General features: G+C 34.2%; 1 protein-coding gene across 1 annotated transcript; it reads right to left on the bottom strand.

Moving 5' to 3' along the window:
* Positions 1 to 5,719: 5,719 nt before the first annotated feature.
* On the bottom strand, positions 5,720 to 6,229 carry LOC113328727 (pathogenesis-related protein 1B-like). The gene has a single exon (XM_026575746.1). It carries the CDS (start codon positions 6,227 to 6,229, stop codon positions 5,720 to 5,722), a length of 510 nt encoding a protein of 169 aa, XP_026431531.1.
* Positions 6,230 to 14,360: the final 8,131 nt, after the last annotated feature.

Here is a 14,360-nt window from a genome sequence, read left to right as displayed (position 1 = left end):
TATTACGTGAAGACTTGAAGAATGTTAATAAGTAAGGAGCTATGATGACAACATCATCCTTCCTCTTGAGGTTAGTAATATTTGACTTGAACTGTTTCATTCCCTAACGTATCTTTCAAGTCGTGCATATTGAAACATAACTGCGAAGCTGTGTATGATACTCTAGTTAGACATAGTATTAAGAATACAATACGAGGTTTATTGATTAACCATTAAACTTGGTATATAAGATATCGACATAGTCATATGAATGCTATTGTGATTATGCATGGGTATGAGTGAAGATTCATCCTAGGGAGCAATGTTTTTACATTCGTTTAAAGGAAGTAAGTTCATAAACTTGTTTTGTGAATCGAAAGGGAAATCGCTAGGCTTATTGGTATTTTATTCATCGCAAATATATTTTGAATTACCAATATGTGTGATTAGTATAACCGCTCATAAAATTGTTTATGTATCTTGGTAAAACTATTCACAAGGCATGACTTATGTATTGGTATGACTTTTATTAGTAAAACAGATCTTAAGTAATTACTCAAGATGGTATGATCTCTACGCTGTAATTGGTACCACTTTTATCTAGCAATTGGGGAACCCATCATAGTAAGAGGTGCAACAAATTTACAAGTGGGGAATCGATCCTTGTAAGAGGTGTAACACGTTTTATTTATTGGGGAACCGATCCTATGAACATATTCAACAAGTTTTTAGTTATTGGGGGAACCGATCCTATGAACATGTGCAACCGAATACAAGTAGTTACCATAAGTATGTGGGGAACCGATCCTAGTACCTAGTCAACCAAGTTTTGGTAACTAGCGTGACTATGCACAATACTCACATGGAGGTAGAACCGAAACCTTGTTTTGGTAGAACCGTTAAACCTATGATTGGTGATTTGATAGGATAATCAATCACATAGCTCTTGGAAGACAGATGAACCAATTCTAAACTCGTTTGTAAGTTTTGAATATCGATTCGAAGATTGTAAATATGAAAAAGGATTTACAAAGTAAAGATGTCGACATACTTTGAACATGTGCAGTAACTCTTATCTTTAATTGTTCAAAGATATTCCTTAATATCTAAAGGAGAATCCCAGATCGAAATAATTTCAGAATCTTTTACTTAAGGTTGCTTAGTTTTTTATATGCTATTTAATCTCCGGTAATTAAATGCATGTATTTAGAAAATAATAATTAGTAATGTGCGTTTACTAATTGTAGATTTTCTACTGAGATTTCGGTCAATATTTGGACAATGCATTTCCAGGAATTATGAAATCCGATTTTGTGTTTGTTGCATATCTTTGAGAATATTCGGTTTTGGAAATTCCTTGGTGTCCAAACTTCCTTGTCTATAAATATTGAAGTTTGCATTCCTAGCAAACTAATCCTCAGAGCTAGCAAAACTACCTAGTTGTGTTGTTACTGGTGGAGCCGCCTATTCGGAGAGGAAAGTACCCTAATTAGACGAAATCTCTTATGGCCGCTCTGTTTAAAGACTTCTTTGGGATTGAGAAGCTCTATTAGTACCGTTGGTGGGAAACTATATAATTGCAGTTTATTATTAATTTTCGATTGATTTGATTGACTAGTGGTTGTTGAACTTTGATTGCACCTAGTTTATTTATGCTTGAGAATCTTCTCTTCTAATATAATATTCACTCAAACTAGATCAAAGTTTCGACGGGGATCTTTAGACTGTTTGTAGATCTAAAGACGTCTTGTGACAATCCAAGGTTAACAGACTCCGTTGTGTGTGTGATTGATCACAAGAGATTCAAGTTGATTGTGTGCAGGTGCTTATTGAAGATCTAAGAAGATTTGAAGACAAAGAAGACTTTTGGGTTCATAATCTTTGGTGTACATAATACTTGTTTCGGGTGGAAAGGGATCCAACTATAATTGGTTTATCCTTTTAATAAATTGGATTGATTAGTTGAGTAGATCGGCATCAATACACTTATTGGTGATTAATAGTATTGATTGCATAGTCTAAACAATTACTTTGGTAGTTGTTAAGAGAATTGATCTAAGGACCCGATAAAGGAGTTTATTGGTTAAATGGAAGAGCCTTTTGTCAGACTCATATCACTTTGATTGAAAAGAGTTGTTACCGAACAAATTTGTTGTTCCTTTACTGTTTGGAATACGAACTAAAGGAATTGTTCCATGTACGTGACTTATTATAAGTTGGAGGCGCAGGAATACTGATGGAACTAGGTGAACTATAGGTTTAGTTGCTTGGTCTCAACTATACCAAGTTGGTCTGATTTTGTATAACGGATTAATTCTGAGAGTATTCAATTCTGGACTAGGTCCCGGGGATTTTCTGCATTTGCAGTTTCCTCGTTAACAAAATCTTGTTGTGTCATTTACTTTTATTTTCCGCAATTATAATTGCGTTTATTATAATTTAAAATTACACAAACATTAATTCCTATTTTACTTGATAGACAATCCTATAGAGTTTGGTTAAGTCCAAACCTATTATCAAGTAAACATACTTTGTTGTTGTATTGTCTCGATCTCGTATCCATAGACGATAACACGATGTGTGAACCGATTAGTTGTATTGTCTTGACTCAGTCCATAGACAATCACTTTCAGAGAAAAGACTTATATGTGGAAAAGTTTTAGATTGAGGTATATTTGGGTACCCTCGTCTTTTCAGAATCCATACATCCACCAAAATTGAAGACTGAAAACCCAATCAACTCTAATTGGGTTGGCAAACTAATTGTAAGACATAATTCAAGATTAGTATCTCAAGATTCTTGATAACTTTTTTGTAATTTGTTCTTTCGAAATCATTAGGCATTTAGCTAACACACCAACAACTTTTTATATGTTCCATATCGGAATTAATACGTAATGAAGATTAAATTTATGTTTTTTATCCAACATGAAATAAAATTAGTTAAATATGTTATTATCTCAAAATTCTTTGAATACTCGATATACGCATTACATGAGAGCTTTAATAATACACATGATATGTGACTATCACATGGTAAGCTTCATTGGCATCCTTTATTTCAAAAAATATAGATATATACATAAAGTCAAGATCACTACTCGTAGGTAGTAAGTCATAACGTAAAATACCAACAATATGAACTTCTTTCACTGATTTTGAGGTACAAGCATGGATCTATAGTAATTTCATCCAAAACCAAAAATACAAATGGTTTGGTTGAAACTCAGATATACCATTTTGGAGAAGGCTGCTTAATTTCATACTTCAGTTTCCTAAATTTGTAGAATGCATGTTTTTATTTTTTGTCTTTATAAGGAAAGGCATTCAAGTTAACACGCATAAATTTTCTTCATAATTTTTTTAGTAATAAAGGTTATTTTCACATTTAGTTAATGTAACTTCTAAGTCATAATGAGCTACCAATAATACTATGATAATTCTGAATAAGTCTGTCTTTGACATGAGAGAAAAACTTATCTATAATCAATGCATCATTTCTGAGTGAAATCTTTGGCTACAAGTCTTGCTTTATACCGTTTAACATTGCTATTACAGTCGTGTTAGGTCAGAAAGACCCGCCTTCATACAACTGACCTTCGAGCAATTAAACAATATCCGATACTTTACTTTTAACCATTGATTTTCGTTCACATAGCATCAATCCATTAATCAAAATTATTTTACATAATATTTGTGAACCGGAAACCGAATATTTTCCATTTCATATTAAAATGAAATAAATTCTTGTAAGCAAATTATTGAAACAATATGGATAATTTCCTTTCAATCTCTTTGAAAGGATAACATTTTTGTCAACTAGATAAGATGTAGTTAACCCAATTTGGTGTTTAAAAAAGTGAAACATGGTACAATTAATTTCATTTAGCTGTATTGTTAAAGACCAATTCACTTCATTAATTAGCAAAGGTCCACTACTTACTTGATTTACAAGCTCATTATATACCATTATTAAAAAGATTCTTACCATTAAACTCATTAGGCAAAAACGTTAAATAATTTAAATGCCAAAATAATTAGGACATTAGTATTAAAATATATTTTCTTCTAGAATTAAGAGAGAGATAATATACAAATATAAAGAATAATTGCCAAAGGATCTTAAATTATACAATATATCATAATTTTCAGCTAACTTGATTTTGATGAGATAATGGAAAATCACACATGAAAACAAAGTGTGAGCATGATATGGGGCGTGATAGTTAGATGCGAAAAGTAATGCAATTCCACAAGAACGATTATAATCACTGGAAAAAAAATCAAAATCAAACCAAAATTATATTTTATTATTGCATACGATTAGCAGACTATCATGAGTTCCAAACACAAGCTCTAGATGCCAATTATAAATTTTAATTTTATAGATACGTAAATTAGGATCGTGAACTTTGTGACAATCACAATAAATATGCAAGAACAGTTTATGAAGAATACCTTATAGCGCTAATTCGTAGTCCTTTGTTGATCAACTGGTGGTAGCCATAATACCTTGTGGAGCTCTTGATTTCTCCTTCTTTACCTCTTACGTTATGAATACTAAAATTCTCGAACCCGATACTGATGGCTATTGTGTTCCTTTTATAGGTAGAAGGAGGACCAAGTTCCTAGGGTTTAGTTATAGCATTATATCTCGACCGTCCACTAAAAAAGAGATATATTAGGAATCTGACTCCTTATATAAACCAGGTTATAGATATTCAGCAATATCCTAAAACTACATAATAAATTATCTTACAAAAAAGACTACATTGATCATCAATTCGGTGTACGAACTCTCATTGCTTAATAGCCTATTTATACTTTAACAAACTTGATGACCACTCAAAGAACTTCCCTAATAAAATCAAACTCTAAATAAAGAACACTTCTAGAAACACAAAGAACTTCTAAACATAGTTATACTCTAAACATAGAACTCTTATAGAACCAAAACACCTTGTATCCCAAGACAACAAACTTCCAAATACAGTCTTGGTTTATTATTTCCAACAAATTCTATAGTATTGATAGAATGCAGTCTTGACAAGAGGTTTTAAAGTATTATTTAATGCAATTATACAATGAAAAGAGCACTGTAACACATTGGTAAAGTCACTGTGTGATGATACTCGATAAAATTCTTTATTATTGATAGAATGCGGTCTTGACAAGCGGTTTTAAAGTATTATTTAATGCAAGTACACAATAAAAATAGCAGTGAAAATGATAAAGTCATTGGGTGATGATAATAGTGTCCGGAGTTTGAAACTCGTCAGCACAAATTCTCTACCAATTAAAAATCATTACACAGTGAAAGGTTAATAATCGTAGCTGAACTTTACCAATGGGTGTCTTCATTTATAATTTGGACGGGACTTCCTATTTATTTACAATAACACGTAATTTATCTTACAACAAGATGAAGTACAATACAATTCAGAAAATGTACAATACAATAAATCAACAATACAATTCAGAAAATGTGTAGTGTTAGATCATGTTTCATCTAGCAATGTCACAATCAACGAGCTTAAAACAATAAATTCAATTCAATACAAACACACCATTAACAATGTAACTTATTTTGGTACTTGTTTACATTCATCACACCAAGTACTTATTCTTCCGAGAAAACTGGAAACATAATTAAAATCAACAATACAAGTAAAACAATACATATTTTAGTTAATCAGCCGCTCATATCAGATGACATTTGAATAATCACGAACAAATCTTACTAATAAGGCAGTGCTCCGGCATAATTTCCATGAGGATAATACTCGCAAGCAATGAAGAGATCACCTGTATCACATTTAATCTGAGCACAACCAATGTGAATAGTAGTTCTCCATACAACTTGGGTGTAATCCGAACAGTCTTTACCTACTGCACAAGTATTAGCCGGATAGGTATACCATTGCTTTCCGGATACCCAATAAGCTACGGCATCTGCAGCAGTAATATTACGCGGACCAGTGTAAATGGTTTCTCCGAAAGACCAACGTTCTGAGTAAAGCAATTTGCAGTCTGCACGTCTATCTTCATCAATGTAACCTCTAGCGAATACAGCCAAGTTGCGGTCCCATGTAAGTGGTGGGACTCCTACTTCGGCCCTAGCTGCATTGTGACCATCCAAGATTTGTTCCATGAATAGTGTACCGTTGAGTTTAGCATTGCTGGTTTGGATGAAGCTAACCAAGAGAAAGAGAGCTCCCAGATAAAATAGTGGTGAAGCTGAGGAAGCCATGCAGACAAGAATGAGGTTGTTTAATTAACTTGCAAGTAGTTTAAGAGAATGAGTTTTTGATTGATATGAGTTCCTGTCAATGAGTAGGGTAGTATTTATAGCGCTGAGAAATGAGATTTTGGTTATTCTTTTTGCGTTAACTTATAAATATCATTTGCTTGAAAAGTGGAACGTAAATTAGGGTTACGTTTTCCATTTTTTTTTAATTGTTTGAATTTTGAAGATTACATCACACTATTGCAAGCTGAATAAAAGTTATAGATAGGAACGAGACCAAGAATGAAATTTATTTTAGTTCCTTGGCATAATGGGTATCTGCTGAATTGATCGATTTTGATCTTGCACCCTCACAAATCACAACCAACCATTTTTGCGTATGGTTGGTTGTGATGATAATTATAGAAAAACCAAAAGGAGTTGGCAGCTTATTGTGATGCCACTAGCTTGGGGCCTATCGTAGCATCTCATATTATTATTTGGTTCGCCTGCTTAAAGGGAGAGGAATCCCCTGCTTAAAGTTCGTATACAAAGGGAGAGGAATCCCCTGCTTAAAGTTCGTATACAAGTGGGAAATGGTTCCCTATAACAAGACATTCCTACCGATGTCAAGAGAGAGGAATCAGTAACCATGCATGATGCATTCATGAGTAGGCATCATGCTTCCTATTAGCCGTTGATTAAAAGAAAAGCAAGGGTTAAACTATATGATGGACGGTTAAGATGGAGTCATTTTGAAGACTGACTATTTGAATGTTTGACCAGTCAGGATGACGTATAATAGATGAGTACAATTTATTAAGTAACACAAGGCCATTTGGGTATCAACTTTTGGGGCACGCTTCTTCGGCTTCTTTTTGTTTTTGATCGGAAACTTGCTTCTATTTTCAGGGTACCTGTGCATGCTTCTCAGAACAGCCGGTTGATCCCTGGGCAAGTTAGCTTAAGACTATGAATATCCCAATCTTTTTGGCCAGTCTTTTGTAACTTAATCCTTTCACGAGGTTGGGTTGGGGTCTCGTTTTGTCTCGCTGGGTTAGTTGTTTTTTTTTTGGTGGGGGTTTGTATTCTTTGGTTGGCTCTTACTAATTTCCTATAAGCTTTGTTAGTAAAATTATTTTATCTAAAAAAATCTATCCATTTCAAAGATTCCTTTCATTTCTGGAAAAAAAGTTAATATTATTTTTTCATTTTAATTAAAATAAAACAATAATAGCGATTCTTTTTCAGAAACCGAGTGAGTATTTATTTTGAGGGTGACCATCATGAAAGATTGCACTTTGGACCGCCTGTTTATTTTAGGGTGAATAATTATAATTTTAACTATTATTAAAGCAACAAGTGTTGGATATTCATAAGTTATTAATTAATATATAAATAAAGAGTATTATTATAAGATACTACCTGGAAGCGTAACAAGCTAAGCACCAACAGGGTACTACTACATTTATTAAACAGGTTGTCGTGCTAGCCTATCAGCGAGCCCCATGAGGAACTAACCAAAGGAGCCGAAAGGGATAGGAGAGATGATTATGTTGTAAGGGAGGCAAGTTAACTCTACCTTCCATGTCAAATTCTGCAATATTGCGTCATCAGTTAATTAATATTGTTAACTCTACTACATTAACTATATATAAACTAATAATTATTAATTTAATGATTAATTAATATATCGCTTAATTAATAAGTTTTACTGGTCCCAACAACATTAATCTATAAAGTTTCTACTACATTTTTTTTAGATTGAAAGGGAAACATTATTATTTTTAGATTTTTTTTATGAGAAGGTTAGTAATATATTATTTAAGTTGAAATACAGTAACTTTACAATTTCATTTTTATCAAAAACGTTTGAACTAATACTTGTTTTTTAAACTCGTTGATGTATATGCATAGACATGTGCTAGATTTTCCAGATCCTCGCCTTTTTTTTCCAACCGAATCCGCCGCGACATTGTGATTTCTGCTTGTATATCGAACTTGAGCTTCAAGAAGATTTCCTAATGAAGTAATGATTTCTTCAATAGCATTCCCTGCTATCCAGGAAGAATTCTTTTCTTTTTTGCAGATGGAATCTGCAAAATTTTTACAGTGTGTTACAATAGCTACGCTAGAAAATACATTTTCTTCTAACCATTTTACCTCATTTAGGAGGGTTTCGCTTCTGCATGAAGAGCTGAAGATGCACATTCTAAACCCACAATAATGTGGATGAAGATGCACATTCTAAACCCACAATAATGTGGATGAAGGCTTCTTGGTGTACTGAGTACAGAATTTACGCTTATCCCGTTTGTAAGTTCACTTTTTTATAAGAAGCATCTACGAATATTATCCAATCCGTCTTTATATTGGACCAACTAGGTTTAAGACTCTTCACTTTCTGTATGCAATGTGTTATTTTGTCCTTGATATTCAAAGAGATATTAAATTTCTTAATTTGTTCAATTAAAACTGTTGGATTTGGAGTTGTATTTCCAAAGACCACTTTGCATCTATATTTCCAAATGAATCATAAGATTTTCGCAATTATTTCACTAAATTGCGAAAAAATTGCATCTGTAATCCATTTTTCTATCCAAGATGTGATCGAAGACGTTGGGATTTGAGAGTTTCTTGCGTCTAAGGAACAAGCAAACCATGGATCTAGTGAAAGGACAACTTCTGAACAGATGATGTTTTGTTTCGGTAGCCTTCAAATTGCACATTAGTATTATGAGCTGCAAGTCTGCTTGTCGTTGGAAGAACCTTCTTGTATAGTTTCCAAATAAACAACTTAATTCTTGGGATAACTTGCATTTTCCATAGTTTTTTTCGAGTCCGAATTTGTGCACACTCCTTAACGTAACATTTCAATCTCTACACTTGATTTAATTTAGGGAGTTATGGCACGAGGACGGTGATTCTAAACATGGAGGGTAATATGACCATCAATTAAATAACCAACCAATTAGAAAAATATTTGAAATATCCACCCGTTAGAGGAGTGTGAACAAATTTAGACTCGTTTTTTTCCAAGAAAATCACTTATAGAAAAAATATGGTCTTCTTAATCACAACCTCCTCATTACTAGTATTTGTTGGACGGACAGATAAAATAGACGGAAAGGAATTAGGAAGCATAAAAGAGTGCTATGAAAAATGAACCAAGTGGCCGGTCAAAAAATATAAAGAAGCAAAAGAAACGTACCCCAAAAGTTGATACCCAAGTCCATGAGCGGATGAACCTATGCACGTTAGCTACCTAAATTTGACACTAATATAAAATTTACACAACTTCATACGCAATCTTGATTAGTCAAACACTCGGATAATGGATGAAAGCTAGAGTAGCAACTAGCGAGGGTTAGGAGATAGATTCCTATATTAAAAAAGACTCCAACTCAACCGTCCATCCAATAATTTTATACCCTTGCTAATGTCGGAACTCCAACTCAACCTCTATAATTTTATACCCTTGCTTTCCATTAAGCCAACGGCTAAAAGGGGACAAAGTCTACCTTTGGAAAATGCTAGTGCAATAATCTGTCTCCAGTTAAGCAAGTTTTATCCAAGATCTTCGGGCTGCCATCACGTGGACAATCTGGACGGGTAGGAATAAATTCATTTTGGAATACCTTATCTTCGTCACGAATGAGGTTATTGGTCTGTCTCAAGGTTCTTCTGGAGGGTGGAGCAGAAACTTTGCAGCCTCGAAAGGTACAATCTTAAGCCCTACTGGGGTTAATTCTTTATTTCGTAACTAGATTTTATGCCCGTGCTACGCACCGGGCGGACCATGAAACTATCCACCATCATTATTTTTCTTTTGACCATATTTTTGGTTTGGTATGATGTGTTGTCGTGGGGTTTCGTCCTGCCCCTCCCCGTCGCGATGCTTTGGTGTGGCTCGGCTACGCCTTGCCCCGTAACTTAATATTTTTATTTGGGGTGATTCGACTTCGCCTCGCCTTGATGCATGCTTAAAATTTTGATGTGGTGTGTCTCGGATTCGCCTCGCCGAGTCATGATGTGGTGTGCCTCGGATTCGCCTCGCCAAGTCCTGATGCATCCTTAAGATTTTTGGTTTAGACCGTGGTTGCAATTTTTGATCTCTATAACATGAGTATCATCAAATGAGCAGGGAGGAAGCTGACCCACAATCAGAACATAAATAAGTGACAGTCTCGTGAAAATGAATATATTAGGAACATAAACACTAATACTTGCTAAACCTATGTTCATAAGCATAACCCCCCAGACATCATGTTATATACATCCACACATACATATTCGACCATTGAACGCGCACCTTAATGCACAATGAACCCCTCCCAAAAGAAAAACAAATTCAGCAACCTGAAGTTCTGCACCCGAATGTAAAAGCTTGAGCAGCAAGAAAAGGCCAAAAAGTCTCATCTGTGTTGGGCTCTACGAAGTAAGTATATTTAGCCTCTAATATAAGTATTGGTACTTGATGCTCATATAAAGGCAGTCATGAACAAATACAGAAAGCGGAACAATAAAAGAAACATTAACCCAGCACTCATGAAAAGCCTGAGAAATGAGCTTTCAATTATTTTCCTGCAGCTTAAGTAAAGTATACATTAAAAAACTTGGTAATATGTCAAAAACTGGAAAAGCTTATCATTTATCAGTGGTCTCGGATCCCATGGTTTCAGAGACTGCATGTATAAAGTTAAACGAAACAAATTGGTATATCAATAATGACCCAAAGGGTACTTGCAAAAAGATACTCAATGAATTAAACAACAAAAACGGAATTGTCATTTGTTTACTTAATTGCAATTTATGCTGAAGCGCATTAACTTTTTAACCTTCAAACGGATGCCCACCTTTGTGTACATTGAGCCCCAAATGGGTTTTCATTCCATGATTAGAAGTTGTACATGAAAGGTTCCAGAACACACATGGACAACAAATTCCTAAGCATTTATCATATTCCACCGCCAGATATAAAGATATCCATCGAATTTAAGACTATTAAAAGGAGTGCATGATTAATATCTGAGATCAGCACTGACTGGCCGGCCAATGTGAACTATTTAGCTCTTAATTAGATGACCTAATATGATTTATTAGGACTGCCTAATACGGCTAGTCAAAGTCTAAAACATGCAAAACAGAATAGGTTCAAAAATAACAAAATAAAAAATCCTGGTGATTTATCACTATTCTTGAAACTCATACAGGAGGTCGCAAACAAAAAAAAAGTTCATCAACAGCCCATGCCTCAAACAAAATCTTGAATGCAAATCGGGCTCCTTAAATCTATCCAACGTGTTTAGATTGTAGTTAGCAATTCTTACGTTTTAATCTTATTAGAAGAAAAAACATTAGTAACACTGAACAATAATGTAGCACCGTGATCTATATAGACAATTATCATGTAGCACTCACCTAATTATTTTTATGGGTGGGGAATACTATAGATGACAGTAACATTTGCACAATAATGCAAGGATCATGACAAAACAATCCTAATCTACATGTTGTCTCCCATGTACGCGTTTGTAGTATCAATGGGTCACCTTCCTCTTACCAATTCTAAAAAGCATAACTCCAAAGTGGAAAAACATCAGATTATATGGTAGCTTGCCACTACATGCAAATTCAGGAACTAAATACTGAACAGAAGAAAAACAAATTCCCTACTACTAAATATTGTGATGCAAGAATGTAAATTAAGCAAAGTCCCTACTTGAAAGTTCCCCTGATATGCAAAGCTTGTACATCCACAATATGAAGTTAATTAACTCGGGGTCACGTATGCCTATCACCTAATCTTCAAATTTTCCCTGGAATCAAATCTGCGAGAATCGATTTGAGTTTGTCCTATACTAAACATTAAACAATCAGATGATGACATCTTATAGTATTATTCGTATATGATTGTTGTAGTTGATTATACCATAGCCAATCAAAAAGATTAGAAATTTATAATATATAATACTTTTGTATCTTCTTTGTTGTGATTGGGTATGTGAGAATCCTTCATGCTTATGCCAAGAGGGAGGGACTCTGTTCGTAGAGGGAGGGACTTTGTTCGTCTTCCTAGAAAAGGAGAATCTGTTCGTATGACGCAGTTAATGATCATTCGGGTGTGTCCTGTTCCGCCCAAACCCGACCCTGTGCTGTTCCTCCCAGACCCGGGCCCTGTCTTGTTCCGCCCAAACCCGGGCTCTGTACTGTTCCAACCTGACCCATCCAGCACTGTTCCGGCTCACTGTTCCAGCTCATGTTCCAGTTTTGGGTTGTGCACGATCAAGTGTGTTCTGGTTCTGTGTATATACAGTGGGAACCAAAGCCCAAAGGTATGTAACTATAACACCAATGTGAGCCTTTCATTGAATACTTGCTAGGCTTATTTACTTGTTTTTAAAACATGTCTAGCTTAGTTTATTTCTGTCTTAAGATAAGCCGATATCATATAAACGGTTAATTTAAATTATGAATATTGATCTTGTCCATTAAGAATTTTGGTCGTAATTTTTTTTTTGTTCCATTGAATATGATATTGGCTATACTTGAATGACGTCTTTTGTTCAATTGGTTGTACCAATTCAATTCAAATATATTTATTTGGGGTTTAGAAGTACTTGAACACCATTAATGCGTACATGGTTTTTTTTCTTCCCAATATTTGAATGATCCGTGGAATGTAATCCACTTGCTCGACTATTAATCTGTCTATAGTTTCAAAAGATATATATTCAAATAAAATCACATGTATTCCACTTTTTGTGGAAGAACTCACAAAAGATGATATGAGTCAGAAATTTCCATTTATCTACTTCATCTATAATACTAACAAACCGGTATATGTTGAAGTATGACAACAAGAGAATTAATTATTTTTAGTAATATATTCAACCTAAAGTAAGTGGTTGACATGTGTAGTGAGATTCTCTTGGCCTATTGAAATAAAGAAATTTCTCAAATAAAGCTAAATGTAGCAAAATTGAAAATGAAAAGTACCCCGAAGTAATGACTAATATATAAAGCATGTGAAAAGGGACTTCTATATCATGAAACAAAAATATATTTTTTCCCCAGTAGTAATGACACCAAAGTACAAGTATCTGTTGAATATGGGATGAGGCTATGATGTAATTCTAGCTCCCATCATAAATGAAAGAGTTGGAAATGCAAGGGGCATTGGTTGTTGATATATATGTGTGTATCATAGTAGCAACCAATTTTCACATCAACTTTAATGGCAACAAGAACTTTGCCTAGCTAATTGACTATTTAATTGAACTAGATAAAATGTCTGGGCTTATGGAATGGAAAGTACATCATTCCCACGAGACATAAATTCTCTAAAGCACTTGAGATATATCTGGATGAAATGTAACATATATTCATTCTAAAGTAATTGAGTTGAATCCGACTTTTGTTACATAATAAGACCACACCACTTCTTAAATCTCTCAAGACTCAGTGTCTAAGCTCTGTATGTACTAAAGGATAATCACATTTTGTTAAGTGCAAAGGGTGTTCATGCATGAACTATTACCTACCTTTTTGGAAACTTACAATGAGAATGGAGTTGATTGCATCTATAAATTATTTCTAATGAATGTAGAAGGAAGCATATTCTTAGAAAATTAATGTGTCAATCTAGTAAAATGTAAATCACTGAAACTTGAATTATTGAATCCATTTAAACCCCGACAATGAATCGATTGGGATTGATTCATAAAGACTTCGACATAACCATAAGGCACATTGGTTGTGACACGATGTTCCGTTTTGAATATACTAACATGGGCATCACTTCATTTGAGTGTACAAGACAATTAACTAGTATAATGCGAAGTTACGACATCTATCAAAACCAGTGATTTATAAAGTTAATAGATTTGCACTACCTCTCCCCATTATGCTTTAAAGTAATAAAGCACATCACGCATCTTACAAAGTCTTTCTTTAGTAAAACATGATTGAGACCATCCTGTTTTACTTAGATGCAAATGAAAGATAACTCATTCTTCAAAGAAATAAAGTGTTGTTAGTAAACTATATCCATGCAGAATGCGGACCATTCAAGTGATTTATGGCTCTAGTGGATGATTCGACGCGTTGAATCAGTTATTGCTCACAACAAACGATGCGTTTAATTTTTGTAAAA

The sequence above is a fragment of the Papaver somniferum genome, unplaced genomic scaffold (genome assembly GCF_003573695.1).
Source record: "Papaver somniferum cultivar HN1 unplaced genomic scaffold, ASM357369v1 unplaced-scaffold_114, whole genome shotgun sequence".
NCBI classification, from domain to species: Eukaryota; Viridiplantae; Streptophyta; class Magnoliopsida; order Ranunculales; family Papaveraceae; genus Papaver; species Papaver somniferum.
The sequence above is the reverse complement of the archived record's forward strand: the minus strand, read 5'-3'. Positions and strand labels throughout refer to the sequence as shown.